General features: G+C 39.7%; 1 protein-coding gene across 4 annotated transcripts in view; it reads left to right on the forward strand.

The window, feature by feature from the left end:
• FSTL5 (follistatin like 5) overlaps nucleotides 1–25,806 on the forward strand; it is a 328,628-nt gene that overhangs the window by 293,533 nt on the left and 9,289 nt on the right. For all 4 annotated transcript variants that reach the window (XM_083755622.1, XM_083755624.1, XM_083755623.1 and 1 more), the window contains 3 exons: nucleotides 3,816–3,965; nucleotides 11,651–11,758; nucleotides 14,870–14,994. In XM_083755622.1, coding sequence (XP_083611748.1) covers nucleotides 3,816–3,965; nucleotides 11,651–11,758; nucleotides 14,870–14,994 — 383 coding nt within the window. The remainder of the gene's footprint in view (nucleotides 1–3,815; nucleotides 3,966–11,650; nucleotides 11,759–14,869; nucleotides 14,995–25,806) is intronic.

Raw genomic sequence — 25,806 nt, forward strand, 5'->3', positions numbered from 1 at the left:
AGCTTTGCATTTGAAGGTAAAGAGGAGAATGTTAAGCTTAACCTTATATCTATATATATATAAAATCATTTCTAAAACAGAAAATACTTCATTCTGCATTCTGTTCCCATCAAACTATTTCTGGCATCAGCTATAGTCAGATTAATGGGTCTCATAGATAAAAAATAAATAAGGAGAAAAAATTTGCTTAGGACTGAAGGTCTCATTTGACTAAGTTAATATTTAACAGCAGATATACTAGCTGAAAATTGTGATATGCAAAAACATATGTACATATTTCAGCATGCTATACAAATAACTGAATATACATAATACAGTATTTGTCCCAGCTGAGGCCACATTAAGTGAGGTGTCTTCAATAGCTTTATCTTTGAGTGTAGTGATCTGTGATGTTTGATCTCCCCAATTTATCCATAGAATGCCTTCATTTTTCATTCGTTTAAGCTTTTAAAGGGAATGTTACAAAAACAACCCTGTAGCTTTGGCGCGATGAGGTCAAGTTGAATTCAGCTAGCTGGATACTTGAAGGACCACCTGTAGCCATACGTACTTGCCCAGTCCTTAACATCAGATCTCAGAGTCCCTGCTTGTGTAGGCTTACACTCAAAATCTGTCAGATTGGCAGGATCAAGAAATGGTGTAAAATTCCCTCTCTAGGGAGGCAAATCACTTTACTTTAACGTTGGCATCCATCATTCTCAAGAGACAATGATGTGTGCTCTGGCCACCCTGGAGAATCACAGCACCTGCTGTGGCTGAAGAGACCAGTAACTCATAACTGCTGCCTCCTGCCTTGTTTTTGCTGTTACCTCTTCAGGGTGCTAGCCTGGACAGTGTGTCTGGAGGTCCTGGGCTGCCTAGATGACAGGACCCCACTCGTGGCCTCTCTGATATAGTCCAAAGGAAAGCAGAGCAATATGTTTAGCACCAACCTGGCTACAGGAGTTGCTGGAAGGAGGCATACAAGATGCCATCTAACTATCTTAGGGACTCTGCCCCAGATTTGTACAGGCTTTACTGCTTAGCCTTTTTTTCTCCCAAATATGTTCCACAAAGCAGAGGGTATGGATTTTTCCTTGGAATGAGTTTAGCTGCAAGGCAGTGAAGACTTAGGAAGAGAGATTTCCTTCTCCTAGATGGGCTACCTTTCAAAGTTGATGAGCCCCTTCTACCCCTCACTTCCCTTTACAGTACATGCAGAAACCATCTTCTCGACCATTGGGCCCACTCAATCTGCCAGAGCCTGTCTTCGCATGCAGGGGAAGTCCCTAAGTCATGGAGGGTTTGAGACCCATCAGCTAACTTTAGCTGGTTTAGCCAGCCTTTTGAAATTGTTTCTCAGGGTGTGGCCACTGTCACATGCTGACAACTCCTAGGAGAGACAGCTCCTGAGAGCTGAGTGAAGAGTGGAGACCAAAGATGGACAAACTACCTCAGAAGGAACACAACATGTCACACACCAGTGGTACTACCCCTAATACCCCATATACCCCTCAGTGAATAAGAGACAGGAAAATGAAAATCTCCTCCATTAGGGGAACATAACTTTTGAGAATTTGAATGGCAAGATTCAGCACAGCATTAACAGAATTATATTAAGCATTAATAGGAAATCAAACCTTAATTTTAGTATCAGCAAGTACTCTTTTGCCCGATGTTGGTCAATTCAGAGGAACCCTTTTTTAATGTTCTAAGGTATTATAGAGTGGCTTCAAACAGACACATTTCCCTGTAAGATTTAATAAATTCTGAGCAACCAATAATGACTGCTAACCTTCCTTGTAAGTGGATACATTCTAAGCAGGACTCAGAAATTGATTTCTGTTCCACTCTGACATGCGAAGATTCAGACAGTGCCTATACTGTGTACTAAAGAAAAACCATCAAACAGAGATGCCACAGAATGCTCAGATAAATTATATCATGTGCCTTTTAAAAATGTGCTTTCTAGTATTCAATCCCTCTGCATGTCACAGGTGCTGTTTTCCCCTCTATTTTTCATTTCAAAGAAAGCCCTGCACAAGGAAACAAGATATTTGCTTAGCAGCTCATCAGTGCCTGCTGTTTATTCCTCACTTGAAGTCATCATCCTCTGACACACCATAAGTATTGCTACAGCAGCCTGCTATGATGTGTCAAATAGAAGATATTAGGTCAGGAATAAGCATCAGATATATGCTAAAATCTTGTTTTGATGAGCTGTCCTGAGTAATAAGATGAAGAAAAGATGAAGAGAAATCTTGGCATATGTGACACATTTCTGGCCCAAGCAATTTTCAGAACTGGAGTATGAATATTCTTCAAGCATTCTTTGAAGTGTTAGAATGTTTGGCACACAGTTAATTTTGTAGCACTGGTGGATTTACTTCATATCTACTGATAAATAGCACTCTGGAAGATCTACATGCCTTCTAGTCACACATAGTCGCTGGCCATTTGCCTTTTGTGTTGTTGCGACAACATAACACTTGTGGATTTTCAGAAGACATTACAGTCCACACATCAGCTGCCAGATTAATAACCCTGTGTTCATACGAATCCTTTAGTGCATCCGGAATAGACCAGAAGCACTTTCATAAGTGATAATGGTTACGTTTTGGTCATTTCTCTTGGGCACTGTTTTACACTGCATCAAAACACTGGCTCACACAGGGCCATAGTCACAACAATTAGAAGCAGCAATCTGTGCACCAACTGAGCCATTCCAGAAGTCCCGTTGGTGCTTGTGCATAGGCCCAGCCTCACCACTAGCTCCCCCTCCTGGTAAGCAGCAGCAATGCTGCTACTGGGACACTAGTACAGTGGTACCTTGGGTTACAAACACCTCGGGTTACAAACACTTTGGGTTACAGACTCGACTAATCCGGAAGTAGTACCTCGGGTTAAGAACTCTACCTCAGGATGAGAACAGAAATCAGGAGGCCCATTAGCTAAAGTGGTACCTCAGGATAAGAACGGTTTCAGGTTAAGAACAGACCTCCGGAACGAATTAAGTTCGTAACCAGAGGCACCACTGTATTGTGAGCTTTTGTGAGTACTTTTATCGCTTTATTACTACTAGTAGTAGTATTCTGTTGGGAGCCGCCCAGAGTGGCTGGGGAAACCCAGCCAGATGGGTGGGGTATAAATATTATTATTATTATTATTATTATTATTATTATTATTAGCTGCTCCTAGAAAATTACAGGTGTATGATATTTTCTGTCACAGATTCTAGAAATTAAAGGGACAGGATTCTAGAAAGTGCATTTCATGCCATGTACAATATTCTGTTTATTCCTGGGACACAGGAAACTGAATTATATAATGTCAGGCTGTTTTTCCGTTTAACTCATTGATGTCTATTATGACTCAGAGCAGCTTTCCGAAGTCTCAGACGATCAGATGATCTTTCACATCATCTGATTACTTTAAAACAGAACACAAAAGTGGATCTGGTGGGGACTAGATCTTGTAGCTAAGGCACCTCTGTGCATAAATGGCATCATAGAAGACTTAAGAGGTTTTACAACTAGCACATCATCCATTATGCTAGACAGGCATATAATTTAACCAACATTAAACAAATAACTTCAAGAGACAAGCTAAACTGGGATGGGCGGGGGAGGTGGCTGAATGTTCTTGGATGAAACTGAATTCACGATTTGAAGCTAGTACAGTTAGTTCCTGAAATAGTTCAGGCTTTGCCTGTTCTTCTGGCATATTTTGAGCTTGCATTTGAGTCATGCAGAAATGTGGCAGAGTTGTTATGAGCACCCTTTAGAACTATTGTGGTCTTAGAGTGATTTGTCATCTTCCTTTCTCCTTAATTCTAGGATGAAGTTTGCCCTAAAGCTGAGGGGGAAGAAGTCCAGCAGTGTGTCTGGGCATCTGCTGTTAATGTAAAAGACAAGTTTATATATGTAACCCAACCCACCTTAGACAGAGTGCTGATTGTTGATGTGCAGTCACAAAAAGTTGTTCAGGTAAGTGTTCTTCCTAGGTAAGATACTCTTTTCTTTCATTTGCTGTATAAGGTAGAACAAAATGTTGGATTGAGGCCTGTTGCTTATTCTTTCTCTCAACAGGCCATGATTCAGGAAGTATGTAATCTCACAAACTACTACAAATCTCACAAACTACTACAACTGTGTGGTAGTAGTTTCTATAGAATATCCTACCAGCCATGGATATCTGGAGTTTTTCAAAGGGAACAGTTCCCTTTGTGGCTATTAGCAAAGACAAAAAGAAACTGCAACCTGATTCCTATCAGTGTAGTGTTGGGAAGAAGTTGCCTTATACCAGGTCAGACCATTCTTCTGTCTAGTTCAGTATTGCCTTTTCTGACTGGCAGCACCTCGTCTGGGTTTCAGAGGAAAATTCCCCAGCTTTAAATAGAGATTCCCAGGGTTCAGCTTAGGACCTTTTACACCCACAGGGCTAGGGCCATGTCCTTGCAAGAAGCTTATATGTGGCTTGGGATGTGCACTGTGACTCCTACCTTTCGGTGGTAAGTCCACCCAAAGGAGTGTGATCATATCACATTCTGCAGTGTGTGTTAACAGGCTTACGAGAGCGCTGTTCTCTGTTGGGAGGGCGCTTTGCTGCAGCCATGGGAAGCAAGATGGATTGAATGCTATTGCCAGCAATGTTCCTACCTGCAGGAAGAAGCTTACAACTCTAAAACTGATGTTGCAGAGGTGGAGCATGGCTGGCTGTGGATCTGCTGGATCCTAGGTAGATCCATCCCCTTGAAATAGGCCCCAAACAGCAAAAACATATAAACACACACGCACACACACACACTTTCTACCCTTGTTAGCTAGACATGGCAGATGAGATATCCAATCAATCATTCCACTCTGCTCCGCTCCACTATGCTGGTCCCAGTGAGGGCTTCATATTGCTCTGCCTGGCTTCACCCTTATACGCAGTTTACCTGGGAATACATTCCTTTGGACAGAATGAAACTTACTTCTGTGTAGAATGTTGAGGACTGTGCTGTTTATTTAAGCTAACAAATAACTTGGCATCCTTGAAATGGCTCCTAACAGCAGCTTATATTTTGAAGTCTGGATGTTTCAGACTTGGATATATGAATGTATGTTGCCCATTCAGTGCTTATTGTTAGAAGTTTTCAGGGTATTACACTAAAGAAATGTAAACAAAGTGCAAATATATTTTGGTGAAAGGGAAGGATTTCTTAAAAAAAAAACTATAAAGATTTGGAAGTTAAAAATTGGCAACTTTATAAACCCCAAAGGTTTTGTCTGGGCCCCTGAGATTATCATTACTTTAACTTCTGTTTCAGTATATCTGAAGAAGTGTGCATGCACACGAAAGCTCATACCAAGAACTGACTTAGTTGGTCTTTAAGGTGCTACTGGAAGGAATTTTTTTTTGTTTTGACTATGGCAGACCAACACGGCTACCTATCTGTATATGAATGAGGTGTACATTTACCTTTGTCTTTATGTCTATATGGATGTGTATGTGTACATGTGATTGATACACATATATAGACAAGTAGTTGGCATGCTTTATATATCATAGCAAATATAATTGCCTGTTCAACCATTGGCTATGATGTACAGTTTAAGTTTTAGATGCTTCTCATCTGTGAAAAGGGTTAGCCAAAAGCAGACATTCAGACAAGAATATTCACCTTACTCTTGAGAGCAAAATCATGTCAGCACTATGTTTCAGAACACAAAGAAGTGTCTTAAAATTCATTTCAAGATCATAAAATTTGCACTTTCTAAAATATAAATGTGACTTTCCTGCAAGCAGCTGTGCTTCACTTCATGAATAGGCATTATACAGTTGCTAAAAAATCTGCTGTCATCTTCATAAGAAGAAATGAAATTTGAAAGTGATTGAAAGTGTCAGGCACGGCTGCTATTAAAATTTTAATCCTTGCCAATATTCCCAGTACCCTAGACTTCTTTATAATATAACAGACACTAATATACAGCTAATGCTTGTACACCAGTCCTCATGGTTTCTTTTTTTATCGTGTATCAATATGACAGGTTAAAATAAAGATAACTATAATTTATTTTAAAGCAGCTCTAGAACGCCATCATCATAGCATTCAATAAAATACAAAAGAAAGGTTCTGTTCATTTTTAAGCATAGAATTATAGTTGGGGAAGCAGTTGGAAGACTGCATAGTTCACCTGCATTTCTTAGAATGTAATCCAACTAATCAAAAATAGGCATTATTTTGTTTGTCACATTTCTGTCTTGTCAAATCCAAGCAAGAGAAGAATTTGTGGGTTGCCATGCTCACCTAGTATTCAAGGTGGGTCCAGTTTATTAGTTTCAGAGACATTTCTAAAGCAAAGGTAGTTCACAACAAGATGGCTCACAGTACTTCTCCGTTTTCAGCCTGAGGGCCACATTGCTTAGAGTGCAAGCTTCCAAGGGCCACATGCCATGGAGCCTGGGAGAGACAAAAAAAAAGTGGTTGGGAGAAGGGATGCAACTCTTCACCTATGAACCGGAGGCACAATTTCAGACATACAAAATACCAAAGTTTTAACACCACTACAAGCTTTTATACCTCCTCATACACATCCCCCCAGAGTCGTCAACCAGGCAGGCAAGAGCCATTTTCACCAATCATTGACACAATATGGCCATGTAAAAGCACTAGAGGAAGTTGTGGAGTGTGGCTTGAGGAGGAGTCCCACGTAGGCCTAGACACCTGCATTCAGCCCTGGGCCTGATGTTCTCCACACTTGGCCTATCTGAATGAAACATCATGTTCATGCTTGCTAGAACCTGGATTTCCCATATGCAGTCCACAACTACTTTGGATGGCCATTATAATATGTTGTATCCAGTATATGCTTTGCCTTAGACTGCATACACACTGTTCTTTCAAAAGACACTTGAAGCATATTCTTTCCACCAAAGAATGATGGGCGCTGTAGTGTACTCCTCACAGTTACAATTCCCAGCAACACAAATTAGTTTCCAGGCCCAATTCAAAGAGCTGGTACTGATCTATAAAGCCTTACATGGCTCAGGGCCTTCATACCTTAAGGACTGCCTCTCCCCATACAAACTGACCCAGACCCTGCATTTGTCATCTGAGGCCCTTCTCTATGTCCTCCCTACACGGGAGGTTTGGAGATTGGCAAGAAGCGAACAGGCCTTTTCTGTGGTGGCTCCCCATCTGTGGAATGCTCTCCCCAGAAAGCCTCGTCTGGTACCATCATTACCTGTCTTTAGTCACCAGACAAAAACATTACCCTTTACCCAGGCCTTTGGCGATGAAATAATCTATGGCCTGTTAAAGGTGTGTGTAGGGGGGCTTTTATTATGATTATTTTATTATTTTGCTGTCTGTCATTATGATTTGTATTATTATTATTATTATTATTATTATTATTATTATTATTATTCTCCATAAAATATGTTTTAATGTTAAACACCACCCTGGGAACTTTTGATAAAGGGTGGTATATAAATTAAATTAACAACAAAGTGCAGTGCCCATAATTCTTTGAGTCAGGAAATGCATGCAGCCTTCGTGGAAAGTGTTTCTACCTGTGCAAGTCAGTTCCCACTACACATTTAGGCCTCTTGCTAGCCCCCTCCCAAAAGCTGCTCCTGGGGGGTCTCTCTGCAACAGAATGGACTCTTGTTCAGAGGACTGTGGTAGGCAGGCTGGTGTGCCCTGTTGTGAGTCCAGAAATATTGCCCACCAAGTCCAAGACACAACCTTTCTAATATTAACATTATAACAAAGTTTATTCTCATTTAAAGAGGACCCCGGCACTATTTCTGTTACACTGATTCTCACACATTTCTGCAAGAAGGAAATCCCGTTAATAAACTGAAATATTAAACTACATTACAGGTTTTTTACCCTGTGAGAAAACGGAAAGAGGCTTGTAAGATTTTTAGCCAGGGTGACAAAATATAATGTCTAAAGTTCCCACAAAAGGTTGCCAGCCATGAAGGAAATATCAATTTATCTCTGTCATTTTACAGTAGAGATTTCAGCACTGAAGTATAACTAATATGAAGTACTTTGGCAGTTTTTAGGGAAAGAGGTGGCTCAGCAATGCTTGTAATATCATAGAAACAATCCTGCTCTCTTATCCCATAATGATATGCTACTGTATTTTTATTTTTATTTTGCAAGCCCCAGGAGTTATTTTTCTCTTGCATTTAGACATAAATCTTTAAATATGTATAACCGATATGTGAGGCATTTAGATTCTTAGCCAGTCCACTTCGATGGAACTATTTATTTTCTCTTTCCACATCACTAAGATGTCTTAGCATAGGAAGGTACAAGAAGTCAAATATGCACATTATTCAGAAGGTGGATATCTTTTGCTCTCTATTTACTCGAGAAAAATTGCATACCTTTCTTGGAAAACAACTCTAGATGGTGCCACAAGAGGTGATCTTGTCAAGCTATAATTGCATGCATGGAAAAACATGTTGTTGCAATACAATCCTGTACCTGAATGATATCCAGCCTCCCCAACAGGAACTAAGGGAAGGGACCAGCAGAAACACATGAAATGCGCTGGGTGGTCATGCCAAGCAAATTGTGATTTTGGAGTGTTTCACTAGGGATGAGCGAGACTGTCAATTTCTGTTTCTCCTTTTTTCCAATCATAAGTCCAGTTTGCCAGATTTCCACATCACGTTTTCAGTATCCTGATCTCATATTATACCTGCCGGGTGAGGTAGTTTGGTGTGAAGTTACTTAACACATTGAGTAGAGGCAATTTTAAGCACGCCAGTACAATTAGCAAGACCACCTTCAGTGATTATTCATCTTACAGAGAAGCATTTCTACAACCATTGCACCCACACAGCTAATATCCCATGTAATATAACATCTCAGATACAAGGGACATTTCGGAAATAAAGTGAGAGGCAGACCTAGCACACAGATTAATAGAAGAATTGTGCTCTAAGTGGAACTATTTAGACCTGCATTTTCAGTTTCAATGGGTTTGACCCAAGTCGCCTAGTTTGATTCCCTTCGATTTCTTTGCAGTGGTTGAACCAACAATAAACGTTGTTTCAAACATGCACAATTAGCAGTATCACAACAGTTGATTCAGGCGTGAAAGACTATTGCAGGTGTTATCTAGCAGCATAAAAAAAAAGAAAGGTAACCCAGTAGTAAACAATTGTCCTGGAGTTTGTCTGCTCAAGAAGAAAAACAGCTTTGGCTTTACAGGAAGCTGGAGTTTTTCGCAACACCTCAGGTGTATAGTTAAGCATCACCGGTGGTCTCAGCCAGCCATTAGCACATTATCTTGAGGATCTACATCATTACTTTAAATTAGATCCACTTAATTAGCCAGCTGGTACTCTTCTTGTCAAACTGATAAACAAGCTGTGCTTCACAGTTTCGTGATAGAAAGACCAACAAACAAAACAGAACAGAACAAAGAGATAGAGGGGCTCCTTTTAAAACAAAAACGGAACAAAAATACAAATGCAACCCTGATAGTAGAGTTAGTTCATTGACAGCAACAGAGAAATTTTATGAAGATTACCCACTCTGGGATCCCACAGCTAATTCTGGCCTCCTTGCTGGCCCAAATAGGACTAATTTAGCCAGCTATCCCTGGTGATCATCTAATGTTTATTGGGTGGATTTTCCCCTAAATTGATTTTTGAATTTATTGGCTTTATACTGTATTTTATGCTGTTTCTTGTTGTGTCACAATTAAGTGTTTTAAATTTGTTGTTAGCCGCCCTGAGCCCAGTTTTCTGAACCAGGAAGGGCAGTGTATAAATAAAATACTATTGTTGTTGTTGTTGTTGTTATGGAGGGCAAGCACAACATCCAAAGAGAAACTACTAAAATGGTCTCTAAATGGTCTCCTTTCAGAATCTGGTCCTTTCAATGGACCAGATTCTGACAGTTACCTGATACTATAAAAGTAGTGGCAAGGATTATTATTTAATTGATTGTTCTAACCTGCTTTTTAGGATATATACCCTCTGAAGGCAGATACACATCAGTATAATACTATATTATTACAATTTCAGTATTTTAAATGGCTGTAAAAACTATTAGCAGCATTCAGATGATAGCAACAGATACAACCGTTCTTAAGAAGCATAAAGTCACCTGAATGCAGGGTAGGTGGTAGGGGTGTGTGTGTCTTTCAGGTATTGCTAAATGTCAGGAGAGAAGGTGCCCTATGTATTTCCCTAGGAGGAGCATTTCAGAGACAGCAGGGCTACCGCAGAGAAGGCCCTGCCTCAGATGCCAGTCTTAAAGCTTGGGCAGGTACATATAACTGTTGGTGGTCTTTCTGATAGCCTTTCCTTTTTTCTTTCTTTCTTTTTCTTTAGCTTTAAAGGTCAATACCTATATTTGTAACAGGGCCAAAAGTGAATAGGCAGCCAGCGTAACTAGTGTAGAATTTGTGTAATATGTGGAGAAAACCTGGCTCTTACAAGTGCCACGGCTGCCACATTCTGCTCCAGTTGAAGCTTCTGGGCCATCTTTAAAGGCATATAGAGTGCATTGCAATAATGTAGTTTGGATGACGCCAAGACATGCATCAATGGTACCTTCTACAGATAGTTGGAGATACAGTTGGCATACCAGCTGAAATTGGTAAAAAGCACTCTTGCTTACTGATGATACCTATGCCTCTGTAAAAAATGCCAAGCCCAGGATGATTCCCAAACTGCATACTTGGCCCTTTTGGGGGAGTGTAAACACACTCCTATCAACCTAGCAGTTCGAAAGCACATCAAAGAGCAAGTAGATAAATAGGTACCACTCCGGCGGGAAGGTAAACGGCGTTTCCATGCGCTGCTCTGGTTCACCAGAAGTGCTTAGTCATGCTGGCCACATGACCCGGAAGCTGTACGCCGGCTCCCTCGGCCAGTAAAGTGAGATGAGCGCCACAACCGCGACTGGGCTAAACTGTCAAGGGTCCCTTTACCTTTAAACACACTTACTCCATTTATATCAAGCGGCTGCTGTGTTTGTTTCTGTAATTCTAAGCACCCAGTGAAGATTTTTTTTTCTTGTCCTACCTCTCTCTGTGTGCTGCTTCTACTTTTCAAAGCACACACACATAATTATTTGAGTAAAATATATTAATTTTGTCTTGTTTTACCAAGTTAAAAATTACATGAAAGCTATGATCAAATAATATACACATAGAACAATCACAGTTGTGTCAGTTTCCTTCTCTGGTCAGAATTCTTTTTGCTAGTTGAAATTCTTCAATTTGCTAATAAAAAGGAAATTGAGCCCTTTAATGAATCCATGGTCTGTATATTCCACATTTTTCTCTTCATTTTCAACTTTTAACAAAAGCAAAAAGATGTTCACAGATAAACCAAGAAGCATAGAATCTAGGAAGAAGGGTAAATAAATAGTTTGCTGCCTTGCCACTTTTGTCTCAAGCATTTTAATAGCTTTGTTGCAGCATACAACTTAATTAGGTGGAGATGGAGCATATATCCATGTCACGTTGTTCAAATAATGAGCAAAGATCACTGTTTAAGCAGGAGTGCTCTAGCTTCAGATTAATTAAAATGACATCAACAACTGAAGGCTTCACTGGGGTCTAATTTTCACTCCAAACTCGTGCAATATTTACGTTACTATAACATTAAAGAAAAACTGGTTCTTTCCTTGTTTCTTCATATTCTTTAGGCAGTAAGTACAGATCCCATTCCAGTCAAACTTCACTACGACAAATCGCATGATCAGGTATGGGTGCTCAGCTGGGGAAGTTTTGATAAGAATTCTCCTACACTACAGGTGAGTATTTTTATTTCATTGTTTTAGTTCTAGCCAAACTCGCTGTAGAATCCTATGATACACAGAGAAAAGTAATTCCTTGGAAGCTGCTCAACAGCAGCTATCAATGAATTTTTAAAGCTATCTTGTCAGCAATAAGACTTACTAAGAAATTCCCTTCATTTGTACGTGCTCAAAATGTAGAAAACCTGCAGTGGAATACTTATAAACTATGTCCCCAGTTGGCACTGCCCCACAGTGAATAATGTCAACATTTTGAATTAAATCTAAACAAACACAGATTTTATTTTGTTTTTTTAAACTTCTGTTCAGAATGCATTTCTCTTACTTTGACAGTTACGTGCAGAAGAGGAGCCCCTAGTACTATTTCTGGTGATGTTTCACACATAAGCACATCAAAATGGCTTTAAAGTATCTAGAGCTAAATCACAACAAAGATTTTGTGTCTTCTAGTTGTGTAACAGGAGCCATGTGTAACAGGTTGGGGATGGAGAACAGAATCCAACGCTTCTTACATTTACGTATTTCAGATCTGGAACAGGTGCATTTTTTATTGTTGTGCACCATCCCAAGCTCCCTTCAGTGGAAGGGGAAGGCATGAAAACAAAATGAAATAAATAGAAATAGCATTTTGTATGGGTTCATCTGGCAGATCTGCTGTAATATTTAAGGATTCTGTACTGATTGGTCCTAACACATGAGCATTGGTGAGGTTCATAGTTGATGATCAGGTGGAAAGATCCAGTGAAATGACAAGCTGGCAGACTTTTAATCCTTAAGTGGTGCTGTGCAGCTGTGGAGGAAGCCGCTCGGGGGCCTAGGGCGGTGCGCCCAGGGGCCAGGCAAGCCACCCATGGGGCGGGGCGAGGGTGGGGCACACCTCCAGAGTCTGCCTGCCTCCTCCCATTCAGCCACCCTACAGCTGGTGGGAGGGAGGCAGCGGGAAGACCATGCCACCGCTTCTCTTCCAGGAGAGATGCATGGCTCAGGCACGCTGCAGGCCCCGCGGTGAGTGCCACCCGGCATTTTGTCACCCCCTCAGTGGTGACAGCACCCACCACACACCCCTTCCTCCACCCCTGGTGCTGTGGAATGTACCTCTGGAAAAGTGACATTAAGCTATTACTGTGATGTCTGAAGGTGCCTTACCAGCAGGAGAATTTTAAAGAGATGACCACATGTGTACAGTGTAGAATTAGAATTTAAGGGAGCCTTGTAGGCTCTCCTGTCTACCACTGTTTGATGTGGGAAACCTATAGTTGGAGCATCCCCTACAGAAGTCTGTCTAGCCACTGCTCAAGGAAAAATGGCTTACTATAAGCACCAATAGTTACATATTTTAAAATATATAGAATGCACAGTAATTTTTCATCAGAGCTGCTTTGTTTATAATGATTCCTGACTGTATGAAACCAGTAAATCTCCAGGAATCATTAATACAGACAAATGTGTATTCCCTTGAATGCAGGAGCTGTGCAATGCTTCACATCCCTTCTTTATTAGAGCCTGAGCATAATTTGGATTGCCTGTGAATGTTATTTGCTGAAGTTGGTTATTTTTGAATCATTTGTTTCAAAAGGGATCAGAACCATCAAACTGATAATGGGATTGCATTGAAAGAAACAGCTTGTTTTCGCAGGGTGACATATTTTCAAATGAAGGCTGATATATATTGCTATTGATTATGACTTGGTGGTTGATTGCAGTCTCCAGGGAGCTTTAAGCATTCCACTAGATGCACTATTATTGAAAATTACTTCAAAATATTTATATGAACTTTAAGGCAAAATGGACAAGAAGATTGATTTCCTTATGTCAAATGCATGTTTCAGTTTGGATGCAACTCTATTAATTTCTAACCTGGCAGCCCAAACCTTGGGTTGCTGTGAAGGGATTGCTAGGTCTGTGTAATGCCATAACCACTGAAGTTGAGGAACTGGCCCAGCACCTTTGCAATTATATCAGCCACCATCTCTGACTGAGGTAACAGTGCTATACAAAGTTGTTAGTGGCAAAGGAATAGGTAGAGAAGTGGGGAATGGGGGGCAGCAGATGACTGTTTGCCCTCTTCAACTCTTTGGGTTAAAAAGGAATTGGGTATTGTGGTACAGTCCAACAAAATGTGTATTTGTTATATTTTGTATACCGCAGTAAACTGTTATAATAGGATTGGCCTTAGCATTATATCAGGACCAATATTCCTGACTTCAGCTAAATCTGTGCAACCATTCTGCATATCCTTGTTTCTATACAGATTTATAAGACTGTAATGTGTTATTTGCTTACTTCAGTAGAAACTATTGGATTTAGTTTTAAGCACTGGTATTTAAATTTTTATTGTTTGCATCAAAATGTAGGGCTTGCTCATATAATATTTCTCTGTACATGCACCACTAGTCCAAGCTGTCTCCAGGCACACATTCACTTGGGCAAACATAAAATGTCAGCACCTTATTTCCATGGTCACAGGAGCCTGGAAACATGCTACTACAGTTTCAGAAATGTATACAGTTCATTTGTGCACAGGGATAGATCCACATTCATCTTGCTTTGCAGCTTTCTTTAATGTATTAAAAACCCCTGATAATAATATTGTTGCTGAATTACAGGCTGTCTCTCATGTTATCAGGGTATACATATTTTTGTCCTGTCAAAAACATTGCAATACAAATTTAGAGCAGAGTTTACACTATCACTGAAAGTGAAATTTCAGTGCAAATTTGAATGTACCTACAGTACCTGAGAGAACCATCTGAATAATTCTGAAGGAAGAAAGAAACAGTGGAAGAGTTAGGATTTCTCACAAGAAGTTCATATATCCTTTGTACTAAAGCTAAAAAGCTGAATATATGTTGAACTCCTGGAGTTTCTTGCTATACAACCCACTATATTCTTATTTTTAATTGGGGGTATGAACCACATGGCAAAGAACAAATAAGGCGGGTATTTAGAAACATCTACTTTCAAAACAATGACAATGACTGCACCCATTACAGTAACTTTGTTTGAGTCAGGTGTTGGATTAAGTTGTTGGTAGCCTTACCCTTAACATAATTTAATCAAACATGATTGATTCAAATTAGTAATTGTCCTCCACAATACATCCTCCAGGTGATAACCCAGGCCAGTGGGAGTATTTCTCATCATACTATTCATACTCAGCCAGTGGGGAAGCAGTTTGACAGAGTGGATGACTTTTTCATTCCATCTACAACCCTCCTCATCACTCACATAAGGTAAGTGACACACAAACTAGTAAGAGTTCTGGAGCCAAGGGTTTGTACTTACTTATCTATTGGATATTTTTTAATGTTGTTGTTGTTGTCCTCCAATATCACATTCATTCTTTCCCTAAGTTTTAGGATATGTTTTCCTGTACAGTCGTACCTTGGAAGTCGAACAGAATCTGTTCCAGAAGTTGGTTCAACTTCCAAAACGTTTGGAAACCAAAGGTCAGCTTCTGATTGGCTGCAGGAAGCTCCTGCAGCCAATCAGAAGCCACAGAAGCCCCATCAGTTCAGCTTCCAAAAATAATTCACAAACTGGAACAGTCACTGAAACAGGTTTGCGGCATTCGGGAGCCAAAACGTTAGAGAACTAAGCTTTTCGAAAACCAAGGTGCGACTGTAGTCCTATATTCAAATATCTCAGTCCTCTCAGTCCTCTGATCTTAAGAGCTCCACCTTTCTGCCATAGCCCACTCCCATCCTGTCCTTAGATCTTGTGGTCCAGGGCAGAATTGTCTTCTTAAGCAATTTTTTACTTGGGTGCTGTAGTGTAACTTGAAAGAATTTTTTTTTGGTGCAGCTAAAAATAAGGAGAATAGTGACAATGAAAACTGCAACATGAGGGGGGGGGGAGTTTGATGGGTATCGATACAACTTACAATAATATATATAAACATATGCCAAATACATTTATGTTACACTAGTCGACAGCAGAAGGAACAGGAAATGATCAAAGGGAACATTAACCCTGAAAAACAAAAAGGGGCAAGCTTCCAAACACAGGTCTTCTTAGAAAGCAAAACTTTTCTTAAAGTCAGAAACAGGGTTAGCCAGAAAAAGCAGTAAGCACCCTCTCTCCAAACTAGGAATCCCTGGTTCCAAAGAAAACAGAGCATGGCAGAGAGTTAGCAATATAGGACTTGTCTTCAAGTCCCTAATTCTCTGCAGACCTAGTTGAACCCCAGAGGATACTTCTATGTGCTCTGGTGTTACTGCTGTTAAGAACACACAGAAGTGAAAGTACTTCAGTTCATCACTCTTGGGCTATGCAATGCAACTGAAAAAACCTCAATGATCATACCTCCTTCTTTGCCTCACCTAGAGAGTTTTAGTCCTTATGTTTATTCCTTCCAATGATTCTTCTGAAAGTTAGTTCAAATACATGAGCTCAATTTTCATTCCTGTCAAGCATGTCAGCTTTTGACCTCAACATCAGCTTTACACAAAAATGTTCACTCCAAATGAACTTATTTGAACATTATAAATAATTTTGGTTTTAGAGCAATTTTTTAACTAGCCTTTGACAGCACATTAAAATAAACCAGAAATTAAATTATAAGCCTGTACAGACCTGTTTCTACCTTCCCCTCCACCTCTAGAGAAAGATATTTTAATTTGTCCACTAAGGAGTTCAACGTTCACTAATTAATTGTGCCTTGGTTTAAGAACCTGGAGGGCTGGTTTAAATAAAAATTTAAAAAAAATCTAAGTATTGTGTCAGAAAAGGGTTTAAAAGCTGTAATCTCATTGAACTTGATGGGACCTACTTCTGAGTAGACACATAGAATTTCAAGGTAGCTGTCTTTGGTGAAAATTCTCAACAGCAGTGCCATCACAGAAGGGACATAAGGAAGCAAACATGAGATTGCAACCTAGGGATGGAGAAGGAATCTGTTTTAACAGGATTTATGCTCCTTAGCCTGGCCTTGACAACTCAGACATGTGTTTTCAGGCCCCATCTTACTCCTGTGATGGTGGTAATCTATTTTAACTGTTTCTAATTTTGAATTTTGAATCATTATAGCCCGCCCTGGGATGCATTGGTGAAGTCTGAGTAGTAGTAGCGGTAATGGAATTTAGAGTTTGTGACCTGGTCAGGTTTTCCCCATATCAGACTGCCTCTTAAATAAATTGAGTACTTGCTTCCATCCAAGCTACTCATGCAAATACATATTGAGTTGACCAGACCACAGAGTGACTCCGGACAGATTGGGCTGCTTCCTGAAGTGACAGATACAGCTATCAGTCTTCTGCTGGTGCACACTCCTTTTAAATCCAACACTAGTGAGTGAGGAAGTAGATGAAATTAAAGACAACAAATAAAATGAAAAATCGGCATAGAGTTTCTCAAACTTTCTCTCAATATTGAAGCATCGCTTAACTTCAACCTGCATTTTATCTTGGTGGCAATAATACGTTTAATTCGGCAAAGCTTTGTCAAAAGTAGCAACAATAGGGCCCTTAATTGTCCCCACAGGTGTCTCTAGACATACATTAAATTTCTGTGAGGAATGAGAGAGAGAATATCAAAAGAGAGATATTTAGAAGTCTGTGGAGCAGAAGGGCTGATTATTTTAGCTCCACAGTTCATAAAATTAAGAAAAGTAAGATAATTGGAATAAATTAAAGGCTCTAATTATAATATTATACAATGTTTCAAAGCAATGTTAAATGAAATAATTGTAAAATATTCATTCCCAGTCTTTGGCTGCTTTAATCTTTCTAGCAGGTGTTATGAACATCACACGGTACCTGCCTTCACATGTGCAAGAATGAACAATCAACCTACTGGTGTGTTAGCCCGAAATTTAAATAGAATTAATTATTCTGTCTTTGAAATAGCTCTCTTTGTCTGAAGTGCTAATAGACATAGGAGCAATATTCAATCAGAAGCTATTCTGATTTTAATTCCTTCAAACATTTTTGAAGCCTTTAAATGTGACAAATAAAGGAGCGTTGGAAAATATAGACAGGTGCAATATATTGAATTGGATCATTGGCCCATCTGCCTCAGTATGTTCCTCACTGATGGACAGTGCTTCTTCAGGGTTCCAGACAGGGGGCCTTCCCAGCCCTGCACAGAGATGCTGGAGATTGAGTCAGGGACTTTCTACCTATACACCAGATACGCTTCCACTGATATAGGGTAGGCCTTTGTGTTCCTGCACCACTCGACTTTCTTTGTTCCTGAGTTCTGAACTTCAGAGGATGAACAGAAAGGCCCAGAAGAAACAGGATGGACTTCTTGGGATAGTATGGTGCACCCTGTTTCCTGTAATCCAGAGTCTTGGAAGCTATGACCAAGAAACACAAATTAATGGTTGGGCTATTTTGTTGTTTCTGGTTCTCATTCAGTATTCCTACACTTCTCCTTTTGTGGCTCTTATACTGGAGATGTAAGTTAATGAGGTTAGATGAAATGCTTAGGATGCTGCTAACTCTATTATATGCTGCCTTCTCCATAGTTTTTATTGCAGCTACCCTATCACTGCCAGATTACAATATTTTCTGCAGATGGTTTTCTTAGACAGGAGTCTGTTGCCACAATACGTATTCCAAATCCTTGTATGTCAGACACAAGTGAGTCATACTTTGGATGACTAAGATTGCTTATATCAGGAAAGCTGTGTTTTCCACATTTTTATTATTATTTCAAAAGCTGGGTAGTTGACAATAGCATTGTCTCTGTACCCATCCCATGTCCTCTGGCTGGCTGCTGTAGGAAAGAAAATACTAGACTAGGTAGCTAGTTTGGTCTCAACCCAGTTTTTATATGTTTGCAAATAAATGTATTCACAGAAAATGGTTCCCAAAAATGCAGCCACAAATAGGTTAAGTCTCATGGCATTTTTGGTGCTCCCTTGAGCAATGAAGAAAATAAATACCGTATATACTCGAGTATAAGCTGACTTTTTCAGCACATTTTTTTATGCAGAAAAAGCCCCCCATGGCTTATACTCGAGTGAGGCGGGTGGCGGAGGGACGAGCAGCCCGAAAGGAGCCCTTTAGGGCTGCTCCTTCCTCTTCCTCCGCCTTTGCCGCTGTCTGTGGTGGAGGAGGAGGAACGAGCAGCCCCAAAGCAGCCCTTTTGGGCTGCCTGTTCTTCCTCCACTGCTGCCGCCACCACCAGGTTTGTGGTGTGATGAACCGGCTTATACTCGAATCAATAAATTTTCCCAGTTTTTTGTGCTAAAATTAGGTGCCTCGGCTTATATTTGGGTCGGCTTATACTTGAGTATATACGGTAACATCAGGCTAACAATTTTCTCAGCATGCAAAAGCGAATCAGAAGCCATACTTTAAATTTTACACTATCTTCTATATTTATCACACTCCGGAAGCTGGTGGGGTATTTGCTGATGCAGAAAGACAGCCTACTACTCTCAGGAGATACTTTTTCCCATGGGTTAGACTGCAAAAACATTTAAGGGACAACTGCAGTAGTTCACTTTAAAACAAAAAAGAAACACAAAATTGCCACTGTCCCACTTTTCTTTGTTATTCCTTCGTCGTGACATTTATGGCAATGCAACATATGTATCAAATGATAATACTATGTGTCTACCATTCTTGCTTTGCCTCATTGACTGGTGAGGGCAGGCAAATGCATGACAAAAGAACATCACCTCATGTGTTACATTGCAGTCAATGTTGAGAGGTAGAAGAAACAAAGCTACACAGAACAGTAGCAGTCCTGCATCTCTTACAACATCTTCTCAATGGCAAGGGAGGCAAACCAGGGAAGGGTGTCCAGCATTTGGTAGAAAGGTTTGCTTTTCAACTAGTGATGATCACCGCCTTACAATCCCTTAGCTATGTCCTCCAAAGTCCCAGTTCTAATCTTAATTGATGGGGTAAGGCTTTGGAGATTTAGGCCAAGTCTGTTCATCGATATGTCCAGAACATGGCCAGTCTAATTCGCAGTTGGTGTCATTACTTGTGCATTAAAAGGTTCATTGATCATTCTTTGGTCAAGCCGAAACAGAACAGACTGGCAATTCCCAAAGTTGCGAGTACAAGTGGTGGCTGAGTCTCCATGATAGCAGTAACTTAGCTGAGATGCTATCCTCCTTCTCTCTGAAAATATCTCAGTGAAGCAATTAGCTTATACTGTAATGGGAATTTTTATGCACTACCAGTGAACTATATCCCATTATTCCAAATCAATGAATTCATCACCTGACTCAGTTCTCTGTGTCTGAGAAAGTTGCATGCAGCTTTATGTCTGAATAACCATACAGCATGCTAAGATTCAAAATGCATTCAACCATGGCATATAATACCCACCAGGCAACACATTACCCATGCCATCCAGAAATCAGCAGGCATCTTGCATTTAAAACTCTTCTAATTAATCATAGATATGTCAGATACATCACAAAATGAAACTCCAGTAGCGATGCTGAAATTTAATATAGTTCATAATCATACCATCGATATATATGCTGCTGGAAGCCCTAGTTACAATTATATTACTTAACATGGATTTTAAACAAGATTTATAATAATCATTGTGCAATCCATAAAAAAAAATATTTCCTTAAAAACCAAGAGCAATACAATACTTGTATTATTTGCTGGATTTTTGTTAAGCAAATCTATTTTCAGCTTCTACAAGAAACATGCTCTCTCCACATTTTGGTTTTAACTGATAGAACCACCACTCATTTGCATATACATTAGCTGAAAAGTAATCAGACCCAAAGCTGTTCATAATCTTTATCAAACAAGGGGAAAAAATGCATGTGACCAAATGGGAATTTTAATCATCTTAATCTTAAAACCATTTTAAGCTAAAACTGCTGTGCAAAATTTAACTTGACTTAGTTTGATTGGTTTCATCCACATCATTGGAAGCACGGGTTAGGATCTACTCATGTATGTGATCATTACTTCTACCCTTGGAAAGAGAAAGATGCTAACAGATTTGATCCTTGGTACTATGGCCATGGACCTTCTTTTATCATGAGCACTAGAAATGTGAACAAGAAAGAGAGGTCTTACCTATTTTTAAAACTGAATGTTTAGTGCCAAGTACATGCCTTTAAAATGTCAATATAATCCCCGTACCAGGTTCTGACAATTGATTTTTAGTTAAACCTCACGTTATTGATGGTCTCTTGTCAAAGCTTCACTAGATGGTCATTTGTAGTTTGTGAAAAAGCCTTGGTCACGTGCTGTTGTAGGTTGGGAAAGCCTTCCATAACTTTCGTACTCTGTTCAGCCTTGTGTCTGATATAAAACCCTCCCATATAGTTGTCTGTATGTCTGTGACAGAAATGGAATTATTTGTATTCTCCTTGAAGTATGTTCATACCGATAACTTTATAGACATCATTGTGTTCCTGATACCTCTGCAGTAATGACCAGAGTTGTTCTTAAAACCAAATGCCATTGTTGTTACTCACTCATGTAAATGGCTCCGGTAGGCTACATGTTGAAGAAACACTAGTTTGTAAGAGAAGGTTATAATTAGTGGGTCAAGACTGATATCAAAAAGGAATCAACCCAGAGAAAAAGGAAATGGCTTTACACCAACTTCCCTGGGGCATTAAAAAATGTTAAATGGAAATATGAGCCACTGCAGAATTAACATTGGATTTGGCTAAGCCAATATAAACTGAAGTCAGACTGAATGTGGTGGGATTAAAGGAAAACAAAGACAATTAAAGCTCAGAAGGTTCTTGTTTGCCTTTCTGAAAACCAATAATTACAGCTTTAAGAAGTTTTATTAAAATTGATTTTATTTATTTGACAAAATTTAGAAACCACTTGATTGTAACAAAAACTCCAAGCAGTTTGCCATAAATATTAGAAATACCCATAAAAACAAGCCATTTAAAGCATTTTTAAATCGATTAAAATCAGCAGTAAACTAAAAAGAGAGCAGGTGTCAAAGAATACAGTGAAGATTTCTGCCTGATGTCAATAGACAGGGAGCTCCAAAGCATATGTGCTGCAACACTAACAGAACAATTTTTTATTAAGTGCGGAAGGTTTTATGAATTTATTTGAAGTCACCGACAGGCTGCACTTGCAACCAATTTAGCTTTTTCAGAATGTGATTGGGTGGGAATGTATATGTCAGGAAGCTAGAAACTTCCAGCTTTTGCATATTCCTGTCCCTTGTGCTCAGTGGAAGATGTTACTTTAACCCCACCTGTGCAAGCAGTTCCCTGCTGCTGCAAGGAAAACATGGGATAGGATGTGTTGACTGATGTCTACATATTCAGTTCCTGCAAATCTTTTCTTTTATATTTATATAAGAAATGATGAGAAATTTCTCAGCTCTTTGAGTTTTGAGCAGATCTCTGCTGTCTTGCTGAATTCACACTGACAAGAGAGATGTGAATTGTCTCCCTTGCTTTCTTAGTTTTCACAGTGTCTCACCTCTCTGTGTCTTCAACAAATTGTCAAAAGCAAAACTATATGTTGTTTTAAATTGGTTCTCTCAACTAAAAGAAATGTCTTCCGGGTCGGCGCCATCGCCGAATGGCGGGCTCCCTCCGAGCTCCGGAGGGAGCCGGCTTGGCAGGGGCTGGGTCCTACCGCACCGGCGATGCGGGGACCCTTAAAAACCACGGCCAGAGGAGGCCGTGGACATGGAGACTCGGCTGGCACCGTTAGCGCTCTCCCGACTCGTGAAGGAGCCTTTTTAAAGGCTACGGATCGGGTGCCGGGGAGAAGCGTGGTGCTTTGAGTTCTCTGCTATCCCTGCCGAGCGCAGCCGCATGCCATCCGGCGGAGAGCGCTGACTTCTTCTATTGAAAATCGGCTCTAAAGAAGAACCCGTGAGTAATTGGAATATGGACTAAAAAAAGGGGATAAATTTTTAAAATTCGGAGCGAACGGGGGAGGCGGAAAAAAGGAAGTCAGCCCACCCCTAAATTGTAGAAGAGCCAAAACAAAGGACTGGACAACTAAGATCGAGTGTAACCTTATCTTGCCGAATCAGCAACTTCGCGAGGGAAAATTATAAGATTGAGCTGGAGGAGAAAAGTGGAATTGTTTTTTAAAAAAAGCAACCCCCCCCCCCCCCGGAATCCCTGGAGCGATTCGTGAAACTGCCTGGAGAAAAGTGATGGAGGTTTTGACAGCTGTCAAAGAGCTGTCAAAAAGGAAGATTAAAATAGAGACTTTGTTATGAGGACTTTGCCGGTTATATTTGTTATAAATTGAATATAAACTGTTTTAAATATCGGTCAACAAGCTACTTGGTCTGGTGGATGTGATTCTGGAAGGGAACTTTGTTACTGCAATCCACCTAGAGGAGCCGAGGGATATTGCATGTGTTTTTCACAGGAAACTTGAACAGTTGAATGGAACTTTTAATCTCCTGGGAAACTGCAGGAATGGAACATTATTTTGTCTACAGAGGTCTACACACTACAGGAAACAATGGAACTATTTGTTGGAAAATGAAAGGAACATGATGCAATGCTTTGCTCCATGAATAACAAGCCTCTGCAGAGCCACTAGAAACTTTTGGAAAAAGAACATTTCTGTGGGAGAACAGAGAAATAAAAAGGAGGAGAATGATTGACAAGAACAAGGAAATAACAAGAACTGGACAGAACTGGGGGAACATTTGGGATATTCAGGTTTGACAAGCTTATGGATACAAAATTGGAGTTTTTACTCCTGGATATAAAAACCTGGATAGAAGAAATGGGCCCTTATTTGATAGACTCCTTCTATGATTGGACATCCGTAATTAAAGACTGGCAAAGAACCTGAGGGACATAGTGTAATGTGGGAACTCCAGGAAGATATTAGAAGTGGAGGGATAGGTGAAACGCAAAGGGGAAAGAGGGGAGGGAAAATTGGAATCCAAAGGCTGTAAAATTACTATTCATATTTATCTTATTTCCATCTGTACTATGTTTGAAAGGGGGAAACTCGTGGAAGGGTATAGATCGATCTTAGGGGATGGGAATTTGGATAAATTGGGTTATTGATGAAGAGTGTAATTTGGGGATAAGAACTTGTTGAATTTAATTGCTTATTTGGAAGATTTGGAACACAAGAGGGGGTAGGGAGGGGAAGTCCTAGTTATTGGCAAAAAGTTTATAGATTGGATTTAATTTGTTTTGATTTGTTTTAATTTGGAAAACCTTAATAAAAATTATTATAAAAAAAAAAGAAATGTCCAGTTATCTTTTGCATGTGTCTGACCAAAATTCCCAGTTCTAGCTTGCCCACAGCAGCTAGACTTCACCAAACCCTTTCTAATCTTCAGCACAGTATATTCTACTACTGGTTTTCAATGTCTCCTTTTCATGTTTGACACAGTGTAGTCCAGGAGAAGTCAATACAGTGCTATTCAGATGTTGTTGGACTACAGCTCTCATCATCATTGGCCATTGCCCTTGCTGACTAAGCTTGACTGGAGTCAGCTACCCCAGTCTAGTCCACTGCAATTTGTTGTCCAAAAAGGTTCATCAGTTTTTCAAAAGGAGTCCAATAATTTCACCTGTTCTGAATCTACTCTAGTTTAATCTATAGTGCTATGATCAACATCCCCATTTGAACTTCCCTCTACCTTTACCTACATTCTTTCTTCTAACTCTGAATGTGACTACTGTTTAAACACATATGTATTTCACTTCTGCTTCTGCATTACATTCAGATTGAAAACTATTTCTTTAGTACATTATGTGTAAATATCACTCACTCTTTTCTTCATTGGAGACAACTAGCAATAAGTGAAGCACAGCTTAAGTATTCGGAAACATTGAGCTTGATGAAGAGAAAAATGCTTTTGTCACATTGGGCGGATAGGACACAGTTATACCAGGTTTGCTTTCTTTTGAAGGATAGTTTTATTGGGAAGCATTCTATTAAAAAACAAGTGTTTGAAGTCTACTACACAGAGCATTGTTTGTCTGGTCCATTGCTCTGTGGGACATTGGTCCCAGAGCAATATAATTTCAGAACTTCTGCATGTTAGGGGAATGTTTACTGGATGGCTCTGCAACATATTTGGCTAAGCATGGATAAATAGATTAGACATAGAGGCATGACCCACAATTTGCTTCATAGTGTTAAGCTGCTAGATTACTGGCATTGTAAAACTAAACAAGTAATAGTGATTTTCCCCCAGAGAGTTGTGCTACAACTAAATATCCAGGTTTGTTAGAATTCCATGTACAGAACCTGGCACATTACCTTTTCCATCGCCCAGCCATTATTGTATACAAACAAAGTATGTGACATAACTTGTTTCCGTGATGCTTGAATTTACCCATCCCTGACCCATGTTGACAACAGTAACTGATAGGGAATGGCAAAACTCATAACATTCCACCAAGGAAGTGGAGACTCATCACAATAAAGCCAGTGAAATGTTGAAAAGCGTTCACAACAGATACACCTCAGAAGGGAAGCTTTGAAATTACTAGCCAGATATCAACCTGGTCGTGTCTTGAGAAAAGAAGAGCAGTCTAAGATGCGGCATGAGCAAAATGTGGATTTCATATTTAATATGTAATTATAAGTAGTTACTTGAAGTTAGAAATGCAAATTCTGCATGTGATTGTCTTTGTCTGCGTAGAGGTCATATTTGTAGAGATCTAAACTTAATTAGATAAATATGCACCTTAAAGTAATCTCCACTGCCAGTTAACTTATTAATAGGCTGTGATAATCACAGACTGCCTTCTTTGATAAACTGTCTTTGGTAAACATTATCATACTGTGCCAAAGCACCATGCACATTTATAGCACTATATCAATAAGAAATACAAATATTTCACCATGACATTCCAAAGCTTTATTCATGAATATTCCATAAGTAACTTTGATGACTATTCCTGAAAGTAACATTTCATCAAAATTACCTAGAGAAAGTCAAGCTGGATACACAATGTACCAAAACAGTGTTTTGAAGATACACCAAATGATGAACTGTGTGTGTGTGTGTGTGTGTGAGTGAGAGAGAGAGAGTGCACCCTTGCAGTAGAGGGCACATATTTAGCAATTTGGTCCAAACGAAACCAATTCTAGATTTCTTTCAGTATATTAGGCATTTTAGAAATAAAA

The sequence above is a fragment of the Podarcis gaigeae genome (genome assembly GCF_964106915.1).
Source record: "Podarcis gaigeae genome assembly, chromosome: 9".
NCBI classification, from domain to species: domain Eukaryota; kingdom Metazoa; phylum Chordata; class Lepidosauria; order Squamata; family Lacertidae; genus Podarcis; species Podarcis gaigeae.